General features: G+C 55.7%; 1 protein-coding gene across 1 annotated transcript in view; it reads left to right on the top strand.

Moving 5' to 3' along the window:
• Window positions 1–6,959: 6,959 nt before the first annotated feature.
• ATP2A3 (ATPase sarcoplasmic/endoplasmic reticulum Ca2+ transporting 3) overlaps window positions 6,960–18,295 on the top strand; it is a 31,941-nt gene continuing 20,605 nt past the window's right edge. The window contains 4 exon segments of the mRNA XM_063109824.1: window positions 6,960–7,193; window positions 16,345–16,362; window positions 16,636–16,718; window positions 18,120–18,224. Of these exon segments, the coding sequence (XP_062965894.1) occupies window positions 7,076–7,193; window positions 16,345–16,362; window positions 16,636–16,718; window positions 18,120–18,224 (324 nt within the window). The 5' untranslated portion in view covers window positions 6,960–7,075.

The following is an 18,295-nucleotide window of genomic DNA, read 5'->3' as shown; positions in this document are numbered from 1 at the left end:
ATCCGAAGGCAAGAAACTCCCCACTGTGTGTGGGGAGCTAGATGCAGCCCCAGTGTGGCCCCCAGGGAGGTAGAAAGAGGAGAGAGACATGGTAGGGACCCGGAGGAGAGAGCTTCCAGGGCTGAACGGTGGGCTGAAAGGGCAGGGCTGAGGGGTGTTGGGAGCACCCCCTCTTAGAGCACAGGGAGAGGCTGGAGGAGCAGGGTATGAGGGAGGCTGGGGGGGGCCCTGGGCCAACGAGGACTGATGGGGGAGCACCAGGGACTTGCACAGGGGTTATGGAGCCCGAAGGACCCAAACAAAAGAACTCAGAGTAGGGGAAGGATGGGGGCTCCTCCACTCTGAACAGCTGGGAGCAAGGGTGTTCCCCCTGCCTCTCCGGAGTGGAGCTGTTAAATGGGAGGGGGTGGGGGGCTTAAGATTCACCCGAGGATCGGTGCTCAGCGGCAGGGTTTTGGAGCACCTGGGACACCTGCTCACTGGGCCCTGCTGAGCCCCCAGGGGAGCAAAGTGAGGTTCTCACGCCTCCAAGGCTATTTGCATTTCGATTCAAATCTATTTACAAACCAAAGTGGGGCAGTGGCGGGGCAACCCGGCCCATGCCCAGGGTAGACGCTGGCCCGGCCACTCCTGCCGCTGCCACTGGCGAGTCAGGCGGGCAGACCCAGGCCCAGAGACAGCAGACCTCCGAGACCTCACAGCCAAGTCAACTTTGCAAAGTCTGTTCCCTCAGATGGAGCACTTTTCCCTCCCCTGTTCCTTCACCAGAAGTATCACTTCCTCCAGAAGCTCTCTTGTTCTCCCCAACTGGGAGAAATTCTGCCCCCTCCCCTGCCCCCAGCCCTTCCAAACTCTGGCCCAGCACGTGTCCCCTGAACTGTGGCTCAAACTCCTACTTCTACTGTCCTGAAGCAAGACCCTTCCTCAGGGCAGGGGTGGACCCCCACGAGGCCAGGCTGCCCCAGGGTCACTTCCTGGCTTTTGAGGAGACCGCCCTGGTCCTGGCCCAGCAGAAGCACCCCAGCAGCCAAACGCTGAGGACGGACATGCGCACCTGAAGAACAGGACGCCTGGGCGAGGGTTCCAGACGGGTCTCGTTCAGGGCCAGTCAGCAGTACACAGGGAGGAGAGTGAGTACACAGGGTGGGGGTGGCCAACAACATGAGCTTCCACAGTGGGGAGAAGTTTGAGGGAGAGAGCTGGAAGGGCAGTCTAGGCCAAGGGAACGGCATGAACCAAAGGGCGAAGCTGGAATATGCAAGGCCGGTTGGGGGAATTTTGAGGAGGCACGTTTGCCTGGATATGAGTTGGGGCCGGTTACTAAAGGGCTTGGACTGCTGGGTTGAAGGGTTTGGACTTTATCCTGTCGGTACTAGGGAGCAAAGGAAGGTGCTCGGACAGAGGGATAAAGTAATAAAAGCACCATCTCAGTCAAGCAATCTTGCTGCACCAGAGGTGGGTCTGGAGGCAGGGAGGCCAGGGAGGAAGGAGGCTGTTGGAAAGGTCCAGCTTGAGAGAAAAGACGGGGCTGAGCTCAGGCAATGGTAGAAAGGCAGGGGCAGGGGAGATGGCCCATGTGGAAAAATATCTTTCTCTGCCCAGTGAAAGATCGTGGACCTTGTGTTTTGGGAGGGGATCCCAGGCATGTGGGTGGGGGTGGGGGGGACGGTGCTCTGGAGGTGGGCCTGGATTTGAATCCCAGCTGAGTGGCATGGTGCTTTTTAAAAATTTCCTATTTAATCTTTGAAGTCAAGAAAAATTAAAATTTTAAATTATTAGCATGAATTTCACCATTCATGCTTATTTTGTGCAATGCCAGTTTTAAGTGCAAAATTCAGAACACGTGACTCCTATGTATAAAAACTAAAACTACAATTCGTGTTCTGTAGCTTGTACATGCATATATGTATTTTGTTTTGACCAGAACAGCAGAAATGCTGTACAACGGGAACTCAACAGTTTTTATTTCACTTGTTGATATGTGTGTGTTCCACCCACATTCTCTGCCTTTGGTTTACTGGGGAGTAAGGAAGGACAGAGAAGAGAGGGACGAGGCGTAGCCCTGTCTTTCCCTTTCCTTCCATGTCATCATTTTCAATGTGAGTGATTGGGCTGATACAGGGACGTAATGTGAGCAAGAGGTGACATGATAGGAATCCATGATCCTGTGAGTTTCCTAGAACAGCGTTGCCTTCTTTTTGCACGAGGCAGGTTCTGATTGCAATGGAAGGCGCGGCCGCTTGCTGTCAGCATCCTCTGAGACTCAGCCGTAGTCGTAACGCGCTTGCCATGAGTGAGTCTGTCGCACTCCTGTGCACCATGGGTTCCCCAGAATTATGTGCTTTCAGAGCATCACAAATGTGACACTGTGTGTGAACAAGACCACACGTTACATGTATAGGCCTATGCGCACTCTCCCATCAGACTTCACTTACAAAGCACAGGTTTAAAGACAAAATTATTAAGAATTTCAAGACGGCAGTGGCAGAGCATGAAACCAGGTGGGGGGCCCTTCTGACAACTGGGTCCCGTGCAACGACACAGTCAGCAGGACCACGAAGCCAGCCCTGAACAAGGATAATGGCAGTACTTATCCCAGGGTCGTTGGGAGGATTAAATGGGGTAATTTGTGGAAAGGGCTCAGTGCAGGGCCTGGCACATGGTGAGTGTTCAACTCAGTGTCTCTCATCACAGTTAATTTTCCAACAGAGTTTAGAGAAATCTGCTTCTCTCCATCTCTTTCTTTCTGTAGTGGCTTCATTGACAGCCAAATTCTACCCTCATGGTGACAAAATGGCTGCCAACAGCACCAAGCTTACATTCCACCAGCTTAACCACCACCTTACTGATAGACTGAAAATATTTTCCCCAATAGTCTAACAAAAGTTCAATTTGATGGCTCTGATTGGCTGACTTCTGGTCACATGCTCATCCTGAACCAGTCAATTTTTGTAGCCAGGAAGTCGTTTGCCCCTCATTGGCTACGACAGAGTCGTAGGCCCAGCCCTGGACCTAGGAGTTAGGATTAGTTTCTATGAGAACCACAGGGAGTTAGGGAGGGGTAGTGAAATGAAAACCGAGAAAGAGGAATGGATGCTGGTTGTGGGATCCACTTTATCAACCCTGGGAGCAGGCTATTACGGTATTATCTCCATATATGCTAAGACCATCTATCTGTTCACCAAAGCTGTTTTCTCTTCTTTCTGAGCACAGCTAGACTACATTTCCCAGCTTCCTTTGCAGTTAGGTGTGGCCATGTGATGAATCCCAGCCAACAGAAAGTGAGAAAGATGATGTCGTCACCTCCAGGACTGGTTTGTAAAAACTTCCGATTACCACCTCCATACTCTTGGTGTGATGACCATGATGTGGTGACCATGGGAGCAGGTTGAAGATGGCAGAGCCACAAAAGGGAAGGAGCCTGGGTCTCAGTATCACCACCCCACTAAGCAGAACCTGTACTTTGGACTTTACATCACTGATAATAAACCTCTATGATGCTTAAGCCCTTACACATTTTGGGGTGACTTCGTTACAGCAGTTAGCTTACCCTAATTAATAATTACAGATGAGCAAAATGAGGTGAAATGCCTTGCCCAAGGCCACACAGCCTGCGAGAGGCAGAGCCCATATTCAAAGCTGGGCCTGTTTCTAGTCTCGGCTCTTTGGCTGCACACCTGCCATGTACACCCCCAACTGCTCAAATTGTAACAAATGGGAGGTCTACGGGAAGGACACAAAATCATGTCCCATGGAGTCTAGAGAGGCATGGGCAGAAGTGCAAGGGAGCTTCTGAGGGACCCGGTGCTACTAGCCACTCCCCCACCCCCCACTGCCCCTTCTTTAACACCACGTAGAATCTTGTCTCAACTCGCTGCTTCTTGCGGACTTGGTTCCCCTTGGCTCTGCCACTGCTCTACTTGAGACGATGCTGACCCTGGCCTTCTAGCTATGGTCCAAACACTGTTGCCTCAACACTTAAACTCTTTAGACAAGAGTCTAATCAGCCCAGCTCACCTGCCTGTGGCTGAGCTACTCTGGGGTCAGGGCCCACCTCTGGTCCCCTTAACTAGGACTGGGTGGAGAGATTGCTTGGGCAGCTCAGGCTGCCTCCCAGGTATCCCTCTTCAGCCCCAAACACAGAACTGTCCTTTGACACCTCCACTTGGGGTCCTCCACGTCCCTCACCCCCCACTTAGCCCCAATTGCACTCCTTGACTCCCCTCTCCAACTCAACCTCAGGGCTGAAGCCCTCACCCACTCGGCTCAAGTCAGAAGCTCAGGAGTCCGCTGTGACTTCCCACCTTCCCTCACCCCTGGATCTAATCCGTTCCCAGGGCCTGGCCATCACAGCCCCAGCTCTGCCTTGGTCCAACCTCCTCATTTTCTTTAGGATGACTGCAGGGTCCTTTTGGCCTAGGTTTTTCCTTTCAATCCCTTCCCCATACCAGGTTTTGTGGGGGAATTTTCTAGAAGGCAAATATGACCCCCATCTCTTCATTGCTTAAAAAGCCTTTGGTACAAAATCCAGGCCATTACATGTTCTCAGTGTCCTAGCGCTGCCTCTCTGATCCACCCTCCTGCTCCCTGCGCTCCTGCTACCTATGATCCAGCCACACTGAGGGACTGAGTCACTGTTTCTGGCACCTGGCTGAGATTTCCCACCTTCAAGTCAAGCTTCTTTTTTCTGCCTCCAACACCCTCTTCTCTATGTGTCCAAATCCTTCCAGAAAAGACCTACCTTTCCTGCATGCCCTACCCTGGCTCCCTCTGGTGAGGCAGGTTGGCATGCCCCCTACCAGAGAGGTGGTACGTTCTGTCACCATCTGTCCTGTGGGGGAGTTGGGAAGAGCTGGGACTGGATGCCAGGAATGGAGCTTTTTGTATATGGCAGCTGGGAGGTGGAGAGGACAGACCTGCCCTTTGGACAGCTTGCCTATGACCATGTCGCCCTGGCCACCAGCTGTTTGTCTGTCCAGGTGCAGGGGCACAATGGAGGGCACACAAACAACTGGGAAGCAGCAGGAGTGGAGATGACTGTGATTCCGTGGGAGCTGGGAGTGGTGCCCAGAAGCCGAGATGGGGACAGCTGGGCAGGTGGGCATGCTGACAGGTGTGTGAACCCTTCAGGTGGAGGCCATGGTTGCTGGCAGCTGCTTGCCCTACCAGCAGTGGCTTGGAGGTAGGGTGGGGTGGACTGGAGAAAGGGAACAGAGGCCAGGCTGCCAGAGCAAACAGTCAGGCCTTCTGGCCCTACCTTCTAGCAAACACCAACTCACAGCTGAGGGTGGGGTGGAGTGGGAGAGGCTTGGAATTAAGGTCCCTAGGGCTGGCAGAGGAGGAGTCAGAACACAGGACAAGGGGAGGGTTGCAGGGGTCTCCCAGGTGCTTGAATGCCTAGGGCTCAATGTCTCTGTAGAGAGGTCTCTAGTGGGGAGCTGTAGGGCTCTGTCCCCAGCCTAATCGTGGCTAACATTTTTCCTGACAACTTAGGGATACAGGTGGGACTATTTCTGTGGAATAGTGGGGGAGAAAGGAACAAAGCGGAAATTCTTGGGGATATCGAACTTGAGATCTAAAATGTCAGGCTGAAAGGATCCATAGGCAAAAAACCAGCATTCCTCTACCTCCACAGCAGCAGGCCGAGACCCAGCTGCTGCCAGGGGAGTCAGTCTGGATGCCCATCTTGAACAGCGAATGACTAGTCAGTCCAGCCAGTCCTCACCGAGTGTCTCTAAGCTCAGGGAGCACAGAGAGGGGGAGACAGAGGAGGAGGAACTGGTCCTGTCCTGGGCAGAAGAGATCAGAAGCTTCTGGGAAGTTGCTTATACATGGCCTGGGTAGGCGTCAGCAGCCCCAGGCGAGGCTGGAAGTTGAGGCTTGCAGGAGGGGTGCATGTGTTTGGGGGGCATGGGGAGTGCGGTCGCAATTATCTGGGGGGGCTTCCTGGCTGCAAAGGCACTGCAGGGTTTGGAGTTTGAACAGCCACTGTGCGGTCTCAGTTCTGGAATCTGTGACTCTGAGCAGCTTTGGTGACTGTGAGGCTGAAGCTGTGGGCAGCAGAAGCCACCTTGGGTGGGGGGTGAGTAGAGACGGGGTGGGACTGGCTGGGTCTCTCGAGCTAGAGGGGGTGATGGTCGGATTGTTCTCTTTGCTCCTCCTTTTGGCAGGGCCGGTGGTTTCTGCCTTCCCACGTCTTCCTCCTCTGACCTGCGACCCCTTCTCGTGGCACCCCTGGGGCGGCTGGAGCCCACAGAGGGCTGGAGTGAGGCTCCTTCGTCCCTCTCCCGCCCTGAGCCAAGGTCGCTCCCCTTGGGGGCCCTGGGCAGAGACACCTCGCACCCCCCACCCCCCTCAGGCCTCTCTAGGGAGCCCCGCCCCCACCCCGGCAGTTACATTTCCTGCTGGGGTGACAAGCCTGGTTTGCTTTACTTTCTTACATACTGGTTCATTGTTAAAGGTTCTGGTTATAGGAGGAGTAACCGCGCGTGGCTGGACATTTGGAAAAGAATAGAGCACAAACATCAGCTAAGGAAAACATCAAGTAGTTTCCTTTGGAGGAGACCCGCTTATTCACAGGTTCCCTCTAGACGCTGGGACACACTTCGCAGAACCCGTGTTGGGAAGTAGGACGCCCCTCTGTGGGCACCTCCATTTTGCACCCCCCCAAGGACCCAGGAGAGCTGGAAGGCGCCAAAAGCGGCAGCTGCGCGGACAGGGCCCCACGCGCCCTCGGCGGCCCGGGGTCGGGCGCTGTGCCCGCGGGCGGCCTCGGTGTCACCTCCGCGGAATGGGCGCCCCGGGGCGCTGCGGGGTGGGGCCGCGCCGGCTCGCAGGGCGGCCGGAAGGGCTGTGAGTGCGGGGGCGGGCCCCGCGCCGCCCCGCCCCGGGGAGGGAGCCCGGGGCGCAGCATCCTGGCGCGGGCCTCGGCCGCCGCCGCCACTGCCGTCGGGGAAGGTCCCAGCGCAGACATGGCCTCGCGCGGCGGCCGCCCGGGCCCGAGCCCCCCGCGCCCCGCGCAGTAGCCCCGAAGAGGCGGCCTCGACGGTGCCGACGGCGCAGGCGGGCGGGCGGCATGGAGGGGGCGCACCTGCTCCCGGCCGCCGACGTGCTGCGCCGCTTCTCGGTGACAGCCGAGAGCGGCCTGAGCCCGGCGCAGGTGACCGAGGCGCGGGAGCGCTACGGCCCCAACGGTGAGCGCGCGGGCCGGGCGGGGCAGCGGGGGCTTCTCACGCACAGCCTCAGTTTCCCCCCTGCCCCGCGGCCGCGGAGCGGACCTCTCCCCTCTCAGCTCTCGGTCCCCGTGGGTGGGCAGGAAGCGAGGGCTCCGGCAACCTCTTCAGGTGCTCTCGGGGCACCCCGCCACCTTGGCAGTTGTGGGGGCTGGGGGCGGGTTCCGGCTTGGGAGACCGGACGCCTGGCCTCCCCTGCGCGCTCCTTCCGGGCTTCTCACCTCCACCCCGGTCCCCACCCACCCCTGCAAGCCTTAGCGCACCCCAGCCAGCCGCGGTCAGCGCTGGACCCCAGCACAGAGCTGCAGCCTGCATCGTGCAGGTGCAGACACTGAGACTGGCTGGCAGGGACCGGCCGCGGACACTGAGGCCCATCCTTCCAGCTGACCCCAAGGGTCTTCCCCAAGAGCTCAATAAAGCGCCCAAGAAGGTGCAGCTTGTAATCTGGCAGCCTTGGTGTCCCTACCCCCACCCCCAGGTCTTCCTCTTTCTGCAACCCGAAGCGGATGTGGCTGGCGGGAGTTGGTGGGGGCTTTGAACTGCTGAGGCGGGAGACCCACCTTCCTGAGGTGACAGATTCGAGGCCTCAGTGAGTTGCCAGGGGAGGCCTTTCCTTCGCTGGGTGACCTGGAGCGGCGCCTGCCCATCTCTGGATACGGAGGGAGCCTTCACACACTCTTGCTGTTTGGATGGGAGGGGTATCATTTCTTCCTCACCTCCTTCAAAGGAGTGTGGGATTCTTGCTTCTGCCAAAAGGCACAGCATATGCCACCCGGTACTATCGAGATGCGGCTGGGCACATTTAGAGGCCTTGTGAAGGTGGTCCCCTCCCCATGTCCCTTCGTGGCAGGGCCTGCTGTTTCTTTGCTCACCCCCACAGCGTCTGGCAGAGTGTGAGGGATCCAGAGAGAAATGTCCCCTCCATCCCCAAAGTGCAGCCTTAGCCCATGTCCTTTTGGGACTTGGGGGGTCTCACCCTTTGAGGGTTCCCAGCCAGCTAGGAGAGAAGGTGTTCTGGCCTGGGCATCCTGCTGCTAAGGGCTATCTGGAAAATTAGGAAGAGCTGTCAGAAATGGAGCTTTGGGTTTTGTATTGGTTTATGAAAACCACCTCTTATATAAATATTATCTTTCTGGAGCAGAAATCCTTTTTCAAAAAAATTAGTTGCTATATTTAGTTGAGCTGTGGGAGGAACTGGGGAGATAAATATTACTTAATATCCTTTATTAGTGACTTGGCAGGGAGGGAGTCCCTTGCCGCAGGAGAGCAGGGCAGCAGGGTCTGCCCCTGCCCCTGGGGTGGCGGTGGGGTCGGGGCAGACCTGTCTGAGGTCCCTGGGCCTCTTTGTGCTGCTGTTGCCTCCTCCTTGGAAATCCCGATTCCCTAGTTCTTCTCATGTTCTTTTGTCTGGGTGAAGGGATCTTGGGGTGCCCTGGCCACTGGACACCTGTCTGAGGTGGTGGGTAAGAGTGTTAGCTTGGAGTGATATGTAGGTCCACAGACAGGTGGATATGTGTGGGGGCATGGTGGGAAAAGTTGGGGGGCATTGCTAGGCTCCCCTGGCTCCCCGATCTTTGATAGTATTAATAATAAAAGCTAATGTTTATTGAGCACTTACCACGTGCCAGGTGCCAGAACAACTCTATGAGGTAAGGACTGTTTTCATCCCCATTTTATAAAGGAGGTAACTGAGGCACCAGGAGGTTAAACAACTTGCCCAAGGTCACACAGTGAGTGGTGGAGCTGGTGCTGAGTGCCTGCCAGTTTCCCAGTCTGTACAAGAAGGGACCCTGGTGTTGGTGCCTGTGCTAGTAGTTGGGGTCAGCGGGGCAGCAGCTTAATCAAGCTTTGCCCTCAGCCCCCACAGGGCCCCAGAGGGCTCTTCCCTCAGATCACCGAGGCTTCTTGCTCGGGAAGTGTTCCAGGGCTCTGGAAGTCATCAGGTGAGCAGAGGGGAGCCAGAGGCCCCTTCCTGCCTCGCGCTCTCCCCAGCCTGAGGAGAAGGCTTGAGTGTCCTTCCGTCTCTACTCTCACAGCCTCTGGGGTGGAGCTGACCAAGTGTTGGACCTTAGCTCTGTGCCTTCATAGCTGTGCAATCCTGGACAAGCACTTCACCTCTCTGTGCCTTGGTTTCCTCACGGTGAGGCTACAACAGCACCCATCTCATAGGGTTGTTTGTGAATCATTACCAAGGTCACATACACCAAGTCAACTCCCTGTAACTGAGGAGGCTGGGCTGGGCTCCTGGCCAGAAGCTGGGTGGTAGGGTGGGCGGGACCTGCGGGTGGAAGGGACACCCCAGGGACTAGTATACCCCCGACCCCAGGAGTCTATGCACCTGCAAGGTCGTTAGCGCTGGAAACCACAAGGAACTCATTTGCCTAAGCCCTGAAGTTTGCAAATTCTGCCAGGGGAGGGAGGAAGGCAGGCAGGGGCTTAGGATCCCACCCCCCCACCTCTTCCTCCTCCCCCTCCTGCTGACAGAAACCTCAGAGTGGGGGTGGGGAGCCTCAGCAGTGCGGTCAGTGAGTACGCCAGCTGGGAGTCCCCCTGTACACGCAAAACACCATCTGTCCCAACCCTGTTGTAGAGATGGGTCCTCTGAGGCCCCAACAGGGAGGCTCCTGACCCCGGTGCCTCTTGTGAGCCCACCTTTGCAGGTGCCAGCGGTGCCCAGAGCTCGGCTTCCTTGAGGTGGGATGGGGGTTTACATCCTTTGGATTTATTTTTTGAATAAAAATTTGCAGACAGTACAACATTCAAAGGGTACGAACAAGAGCTGGCTGGTTAGCTGAGTTGGTTAGAGGTGGCACTGATAACACTAAGGTCCAGGGTTTAATCCTTGTACCCATTGGCCGCAAAAAAACAAAAAACAAAACAGAAAAACCCAGAGGGTACAAAAGGTATAGAGTAAAGTCTCCCTAGACCCTCTTTAGTTTCTGTGTCTCCTTCTGGAGATATTCTGCGTGTATTTGCATCTGGGTCTATGATCTTTTTTTACACAAAAGGGAGTAGTTTTGTCCCCGCTTTCCACTTGACTGTCACTCTTAGAGATGGTCCCATGAGCAGCATCCCTAGGCTTCCTAGTGGCTACGCAGGGATTTGTCTGGTGGTTGCTACAGTGTTTCTTCACCTTGACTTCAGATAGATGCATGGGTTGTCTGCAGCCCCTGCTATTACACACATTACAAGGAATATTCTGGACCCCACCTCCTGTCACACATGTGTGAGTATCACTAAAGGATAAATTCCTAAAAGTGAAATTGCTGGGTCAAAAGAGGCGACAGTCTTGACAGCCTTTGTGAAGTTGCCTTCTGTCAGGTTGCGCTGCAGACCTGCCTGTTCCCCATTGCCACGCCAACATGGTGCATAACTGGATACTTCGATCTGTGCCAATCTGATAGAAAAGTGTCCTCTCATGTTTTACTTTGCCTTTTTCTGTTTCCAAGTCAGGTTGGGCATCTTTTCATATGCCATTTGATTTTCTCATGTCCGTGAATGGGCTGCTCATCTCCTTTGCTGGATGTGAACCAAGGCAGAGGCTGGACTGGGTTGGGTGTGTCCTGCCTCATGGGCCTGCACTAAAGGCCCTGGAGATCCCAGTGATGTGGGAGTCAGGAGAGATCCCAGAAGATCTGTGCGGGTGGTCTCTGTTCAGTGTAGCTTGTGGAGGGGCCGTGCTGGGGCTGGAGCCTGCATTCCCGGGCCTCAGGATACCCATCTGTGCAGCAGGTACGCTGGCCCCAGGGCTGCCAGGAGGGAGGGGTGGTCGAGATTTGGACTCCTGCCAGTGGTGTCTTGGCTTTGGCCTTATTTGCTGCCCTCAGCCCAGGCCCCAGTTGGCACTGGAAGCTGGAAAAGCCGTATGCATGGTCCATGGAAACCAGGCCAAGAGGAGGGGCTGAATGGAGAGGAGGGGGTGATGGGAGTGGCCCCACTCGTGAGGTGGCCTCAGGCAGGCTTGCCCCTGTTTGGCCTCAGTGTCCTCCACAGTATAGTAGAGATGGGGCCCTGAGAGCACCTAAGGGCCTTGCGGGGTATGAAACTCTGGATTGGAGGGGGTGGGGTTTGCCTGCAACCATTCGGAAGCTCGAGGTCTTTCCGGCTTCACCCTAGTGTTCCTCCCACTGGCCCACGCTGGGCAGCCTGAGCCCCCCACCCCTTTGCAACCTGAGGCAGGGCCAGGTGTGCCCCACAGTGCAGCTGGGCATGCAGAGGTTGAGTTGCCTCTAGTGCCAGGCAAGCCAGGTAGGCTGGCAGGCCCCTCTGCAGAGTGGGGAGCCACTTCCCAAGGCCCCACAGTGGCCCCTTGTGTGGCAGGGCCAGGTGGGCTGGGCGGGCTTTGCCCAGCCAGGGCCTCTTCCTGACTTTGCAAGTGACAATTTAATTGCTCTGTAAATTTACCTTTGAGGAAAACCTCAGTAAGTACTTGCCTCTCCCAGCTGGAACTGACATTTAGAAGCTGAAATACCAGTTTCCAATGTTGCTAGAAGGAAAGAGTCCAGGGGGGATTAGGGGAGCAGGTGGTGCATGGAGCCTGGGGGCAACCCTGGCCCCACTCCCCCTTTCCCCGGGCTCTGGGCTGTGGGCCCTGTGGGCCCTGGGCCCTGGGCCCTGGACTGAACCAGAGAGCAACTAAGTAAACAATTACCATGAGGGCTCAGTATGGATCCACGGATGACACAGCCCCTCCCTGCCCTGGAAGTGCACCAGTCCTGGGGAGGTGGGCTTTGGATGAGGACATGGGTGGGAAGGGTACTCTGGACAGATGGAATGGTGTAAACAAAATATGGGAGGGGGAAAAGCTTCAGCAAAACAGGGAGAGGTTATCAAAACGTCACATTGTACCCCATAACTGTATTCAAGTATGATTTATCAATTAACAATAGCATTACTGTAATGAGCAGGGGGAGGTGGTGGTGATCAAGGCGTCCCACTTGGCTGTCAGATGGACCTGCATCTAAGAGATGGGTGTGACTCTGGAAGGGCAGGTTGGGACAGATCCAGGAAGGCCCTGAAGGCCGCACTAAGGTTGGCCAAGGACAGCCACTGAAGGTCCGTGAGCAGGACAGAGGCAAGGTCATTCATTCATTCACCGATTTTTACTGAGCACCTACTATGCTCCGGGCACTGTTCCAAGTGCTTAACAAAGTCCTGCTGTCATGGAGCTTATGTTCTAACAACGGTGATTGTGGCTAATGCTTATTCACTGTGCATCGTGCATTATTCTAAGCACTTTATGTATGGTACATCATGCATGACTTTGTGCGGTAATTACTATTATTACCCACTTTTTGCAGATGGGGAAACTGAGATGCAGGGGTTGCCCTGGCCACTGAACTCCAAGAGATAGAGCAGGATTTGAACTCCAGCCCTCTGGACCAGATTCCTTGCTCTAAGCCACAAAACTTCTTTACTCATGTCCCTTTTTTCCCCCAGGACCCATAGGCTGGCCTCCAGGCTTCTCCAAGCCAGCCCACATCGTGCCTCCCTGGGCATGGGCCTGCTCAGTCTGGAACAGTGACCCAGAGCAGGGGTGTGCTGGGAGAGGTCACCATGTGAAAGGTGCAGACAAGAACAGTGGGAGGTCACGTGCGTCTGGGCTGGCCCAGCTGGGGACCTTGGAGGGAGCAGCCCCTCCTGTTACTGTCTGCCCTGTGCAGCGCAGCGGACAGAACCAAAAGGTGGGCAGGGCTGGGGCATTCTCCTCCTTTAACAAAAGGGGTCCAGTACTGCCCAAGGCCCAATGCCACCATTTCAAGGGGATCTGGCTCAGCCCCTGCCACCTGCCTGGGGATAGCAAGGTGGGGGAGGATCAGTATCTTCCACAGATGCCTGGGATGGGGGCTCTCCCAGCCCTGGGCTCCCTTCGTGGCCCTGGGACTCATTCACATGAGGGGAGAATTGGGTCTTTCAGGGTCCTGGTGGGATTGACATTTGAAGCAGGACAGGCCTGAGCAGGCAGGGCCTGGTAATCCCCCCAAAACACCCCCTGTGATGACAGCAGAGCCTTTTGGACAGAGATGATTTTGGCTGGTGGCCCTGGAACCACTATAGAGGGGCAAGTTGATTGATGCGATGAGAGTGTCCAGCCCAACAATCAGGACATAGGACACCACGTGTTTTCAGGTGACCTGGGCTAGGAGGTAAAGGCACCAGAGGAGGGAGTGCAGGACATCCTCGGAGTTAGTGCAGGAGGCCCAGAGCAGGGGATCAAGAGCCAGACTGCTAGAGTTCCAAACCCTTTCCTGCTGCTTCCCAGCTGTGTGACCATGGACATGTCACTTAACCTCTCTGTGCTTCAGTCGTCTACTGTGTACAATGGGATTCATAGTGGCATCCTCAAGTGGTTTGAGACTCATAAGAGAATAATGCACACAAAGAGTTAGCACGGTGTCTGGTGCAGCCAACATGAGTTGCTGCTGCAGTTATGTCTGCTGAGCACTGTAAGTGCCTGGTGCCCATAGTCTTCCCGTTTATTCTCTGGAGATGATGTAGGTAAGCCACCTGGTACACTACTAGGAACACAGTAAATGTGGCTCCTCATAATGCTAATGCTAATAATGATTGTCATCACTTCAAGGTGGGTGTGGGTGCCCATCTTGCAAATGAGGCTTAAGGTCTCACAGGGAGGCAGCCACTTTGCAGGACAAGAACCATGCTTTGTGCCATGTGCAGGGCTGGGCAGGGCATTGACTGTGACTTCATGGCTGGCTGAGCCTCCCAGGTGGTGGGGGCGGGGGGGGGGCTTGTGGTAGAAGCCAGATCTGGGCAGAGGGGGTTATCAGTCAGTGTGGGCTAGGTGATTGCATAACAACCTCTGGATCTCAGTGGCTTGAAACAACAGAGGTGCATTTCTTGCTCCTGCTGTGTGCCAACGGCAGGGTGTCATGTGGGGGCTCTGTGTCTCCCTCACTCTGTGACTCAGGTTGACAGAGCAGACACCAACTCACAAGTTGCTGTAGCAGAGGCTCAAAGAGCTCTAGACCTGTGCTGTCCCATGTGGCAGCCACTAGCCTTGTGTGGCTATTTAAATTTCAATAAATGAAAATTAAGGAAAAAAAAGTAGCTCTTTAGTCATATTACTCAGTCACATTAGCCACATGCTAAGGGTTCCACATGCTAAGGGTTCAATAGTGACAGGTGGCTAGTGGCTACCATACTGGACAGCACAGAGAGAGAACACTTCCATCCTCACGGAAAATTCTACTGGAGAGAGCCTCGCACCAAAAATTCAATTCTCCAGTCCAGAACTAACATACATCCTTCTTTTTGAAATTCACGTGGGGGCCAGCAAGTTCAATTCTACTATGTGCCCACAAGGTGAGGAGCACCAGAAATATTTGGGGAACAGCATAATGACCACCCAAGAGTGGGTCCTGGATCAGTGTGGGTCACAGAGCAGGAGGGAGGTGGAGGTGGACAGGTGGAGCAAGGAGAACGTGAGACCAGCTGAGGCAGGCAGGAGGCATCTTGGGGCAGGGGACTGGAGCTGGTATGTGTGCCCCGGGACATGCTCCCCAACCCTGGGCCTTGCCCCTGCCCAGAATAAATGCCCTAAGGAATACGTGGCCCAAGGGCTACATGCCCGACAGAGGAGGGGGTAGGGAGACAGCAGGAGAGAGTCAAGGAGAGACAGATAACTCTCCCCTTAGTCAGAACTCTGAAAAGGTGAGTGTTTTAGGAGTCTCCTGGGTAGATCATGGCAGAAGCAGATCAAGGTGTGCCATGAGGTTGGCACTGTTCTGTTTTGAGGCTGGGGCATGGCCGAGATGACCTCTAAAGGACCCTGGTCCATTGGAGAATTGGCCCAGAAACTAGGCTCAGCCCTCCCCCCGCCTTTCCTGTTCTCTTCAGCTAAATAGATCAGAAGGAAAAAGTCTGTTTGATTTTAATCTCGACGCGGGACACTGGAGATTACATTTTCCACGGAAAATGTCAGCCGTTGCCTAAAATAGGACTTTGGAGAAAACGCTAGAAAGTGTATTTTTAGGTTATATGTTTCCCTCCTGGATTCCTGCAGTCCAATGGGCTGCTTAATACTCCTCATGGTTCAGCTGCCAGGTGCAGACCCCAAACCTTCTAAAGAGGTGGTCTGGGAAGAGGACTGCCACGGGGAAAAATGCTTGCAGGCCAAAAACAGGTGGACAGATGCAAGGACCTGTGTCATGTGTCAGGAAGGAGGCAGAGGAAGAGAGCCAGTCAGGGTGTGGCTCCCAGTGATGCTGATGCTGCTGGCCCCAAGACTCCTTTGAGTAGCAAGGGACAAGAGGAGGCAGAGCTCGATTCGGCTGCAGCCTGGGAGGGACCTCAGCCAGGGTGGGGGGCGCCTATCAGATCCGCCCTCTAGGGCCCAGCTCCTGCCACCCCTCCACAGCACCACACAGACACACCTGCTGTGTGACCCTGCTCAAGCCGCTTCTCCACTCTGGTCCTCAGTTCTCGCTGGCACCTGTGAAACAGGGCTGGAGCTCTGGCTGGCCCTGCCTCCGCTTTAGGCTGCTGGGATGATTCAGAGATTTCGGGTACCTGGAGTAGCCAGCTCCGCCTGGTACAAAAGATGCTTCAGGAAATGTAGGAGATAAAATATTGGCACAGAAAGTGAGGCAGATGCTGTTGGCATTTGGAAACAATATTCTTCAAAATGTTGTGTGGGACTGGGCCTGGGCATGTCGGGTGGGGCTGGGGGCGCTTCACTGAGCTTGCCTGGAGTGGATGGCCTGGGATGCTGGGTGCAGGGGGTCTTGTCCAGGGGAAGCCCCCAGATGAAGAGGGGGACTCAGAGGGCTGGTGCAGCTGCAGACCCTGTCTGGGTTGTCCCCAAGGCTGATATGTCAGATGCCGGATGAGCAAAGGGAACCCGAGCCAATGTTCTCAGCTGGAGGGAGGGACTACCTTGCCTTGGGGGTGGGAGACTTTGAACAGGGCTGGATAGGCATTGAGGAGTGTTACCTTGGAGGTCCCTTCTCTTCTCCAGGCCTCAGTTTCCCTTCTGTGAAATGGGGGGAGGGGCTGGACTGGAGGGGCTGCCCAGAATCCTTCAAGGCCCCACTACATAACCACATCATCTCTTGTCTCTTCTCTGGCTCCTGTGGTTACCTGGATCCTGCAGAACTGCCAACTGAGGAAGGTGAGGCTTGGGCCAGAATGGGGTGGTGGGCTGCCTGGTCACGGGACAACATCCTTGGGCCATTCACTGTCAGGTATGACTTCTCCCTCCCCAAAGAGTGAGACCTTGTTGAGCCCCCAGCGTCGCCCACCTGAGTATCTCAGGCCCTTGGGTTATCTCTCTTCGAACTTCAGGGAGAGAATGGACCAGGTGGTCTCCAAGGCTGTCCCAACTCTGAATCGGGAGGGTCAGTGGGTCAGGGGCCCTGACCTCACGTGCTGCTCCCGTTCCCAGGGAAGTCCCTGTGGGAGCTGGTGCTGGAGCAGTTTGAGGACCTCCTGGTGCGCATCCTGCTGCTGGCTGCCCTGGTCTCCTTTGTAAGTAGGGTCCTGCCTGCCATCCCCCTGGGAGAGCCAGGCCTAGGCAGTGCTCAGAGGCCCAGGCTTGTCTTCTCAGCTGTGGGCATCCCTGGGCTGGCTGCCTGGACTTCCCTGGCCCTTACCCACTTCCTGCCATGCTCAGACTTCAATTTCTCTTGCCTGGACACTCACAGCCCCCACATTGGGCTCTTGGCTCCTGGCTGACCACCTCCAATCTATTTTATACCCAGGGCTTCTCAGCCTCAGCACTAGAGATTTTGGACTAGATAATTCTTTGTTGGGGTGGAGCGGGGGGCTGTCCTATGCATTGTTGAGTGTTTAGCAGCATCCCCGACCTCTACCCACCAGAAACCAGTAGCACCTCCCAGTTGTAACAATGGAAAATGTCTTCAGACATTGCCAAATGTCACCAGGGGGCCACTGCCTTATCCCCTTATTTGGCTCCAGACTTTTGGACTTTAACCCCTTGCAGCCTCCCTTGGCTGCTGTTTCCCTGTGCTCTTGCCCCATTCCCGCTGCCCAGACCCCTCCTGGACCCATGGGTCCAGGATGGAGAGGTGGTGACGGGGATTGTGGTTGTCTTCGATGGCTGAGCAGTGGAGGCCCAAGGGTAATGCAGGGCTGGAAGTGGACCTCATGCCCTTTCCCAGCCCAGCAATGTGGGGCAGCAGGAGCACTGGGTGGGACTGGCTCTTCCCCTCCAGCCAGCAGAGGCCTGGCCAGTTAAATCTGGCCCTCCTGGCCACTGCCCTTTGGAAACTGGGGACTCTCACAAACCAAATCTGTCCACGTAGATGCCTAAAATGGCTGAACTGAAAGGGTGAACACTCTGAGGCCCATGGAGGGGAGAGACGGGGACCCCCTTGCGCCAAGAGGTGGAAATGGGACTTGACCCGGGCTTCCGCCTCCCAGGATTACACTCTGTAGTGGAATGATGCTCCTCTGGCCAGTGGACCTTGACCCTGAGCTTGCATCAGAATCACCTGGGCTTGTTAAAACACAGATTTCTGAGCCCCACCCAGAGTTTCGGACTCAGGAGGATTGAGGTGGGCCCCAAGAACTGTATTTCTAACAAGTCCCAGGTGCTGCTAGTGGTCTGGGGACAACACCTTGAGAAGCACTGCTCTAGGAAGACAGTGAGGTCTCCGGCTGGCAGTTGTACAACTGCCCCACACCCTGGAAGGTTGGCTTGGGTGGGATGGGGGCTGCAGTGGTCACTGTCTGTGGGGGTAGGCATTCTACACCAGGGCCTTCTCAGAGGAGTAGCCCTCTCCAAGCCCAGGGCTCCCCAGGGGCATCTCCCCCAAAGAGGGGAGCAGACAGGAGATCCAGGGTGCTCAGGAAAAGGAGAGAGATCCTGGCCACAGCATGGATCACTCACCAGCTCTGATCCCGCAGGTGCTGGCCTGGTTCGAGGAGGGTGAGGAGACCACAACAGCCTTTGTGGAGCCCCTGGTCATCATGCTGATCCTCGTGGCCAATGCCATCGTGGGCGTATGGCAGGTGGGAGGCATGGGGGTGGGGCTGGGCCCTGGGGTCTCCCAGCTGCTAGGTGTGCCCTCCTGGTAAAAGTG

Source organism: Cynocephalus volans, chromosome 10 (genome assembly GCF_027409185.1).
Source record: "Cynocephalus volans isolate mCynVol1 chromosome 10, mCynVol1.pri, whole genome shotgun sequence".
Taxonomy (NCBI): Eukaryota; Metazoa; Chordata; class Mammalia; order Dermoptera; family Cynocephalidae; genus Cynocephalus; species Cynocephalus volans.
Note: the sequence above shows the minus strand (reverse complement) of the source record. Positions and strands in the feature narration are given on the sequence as shown.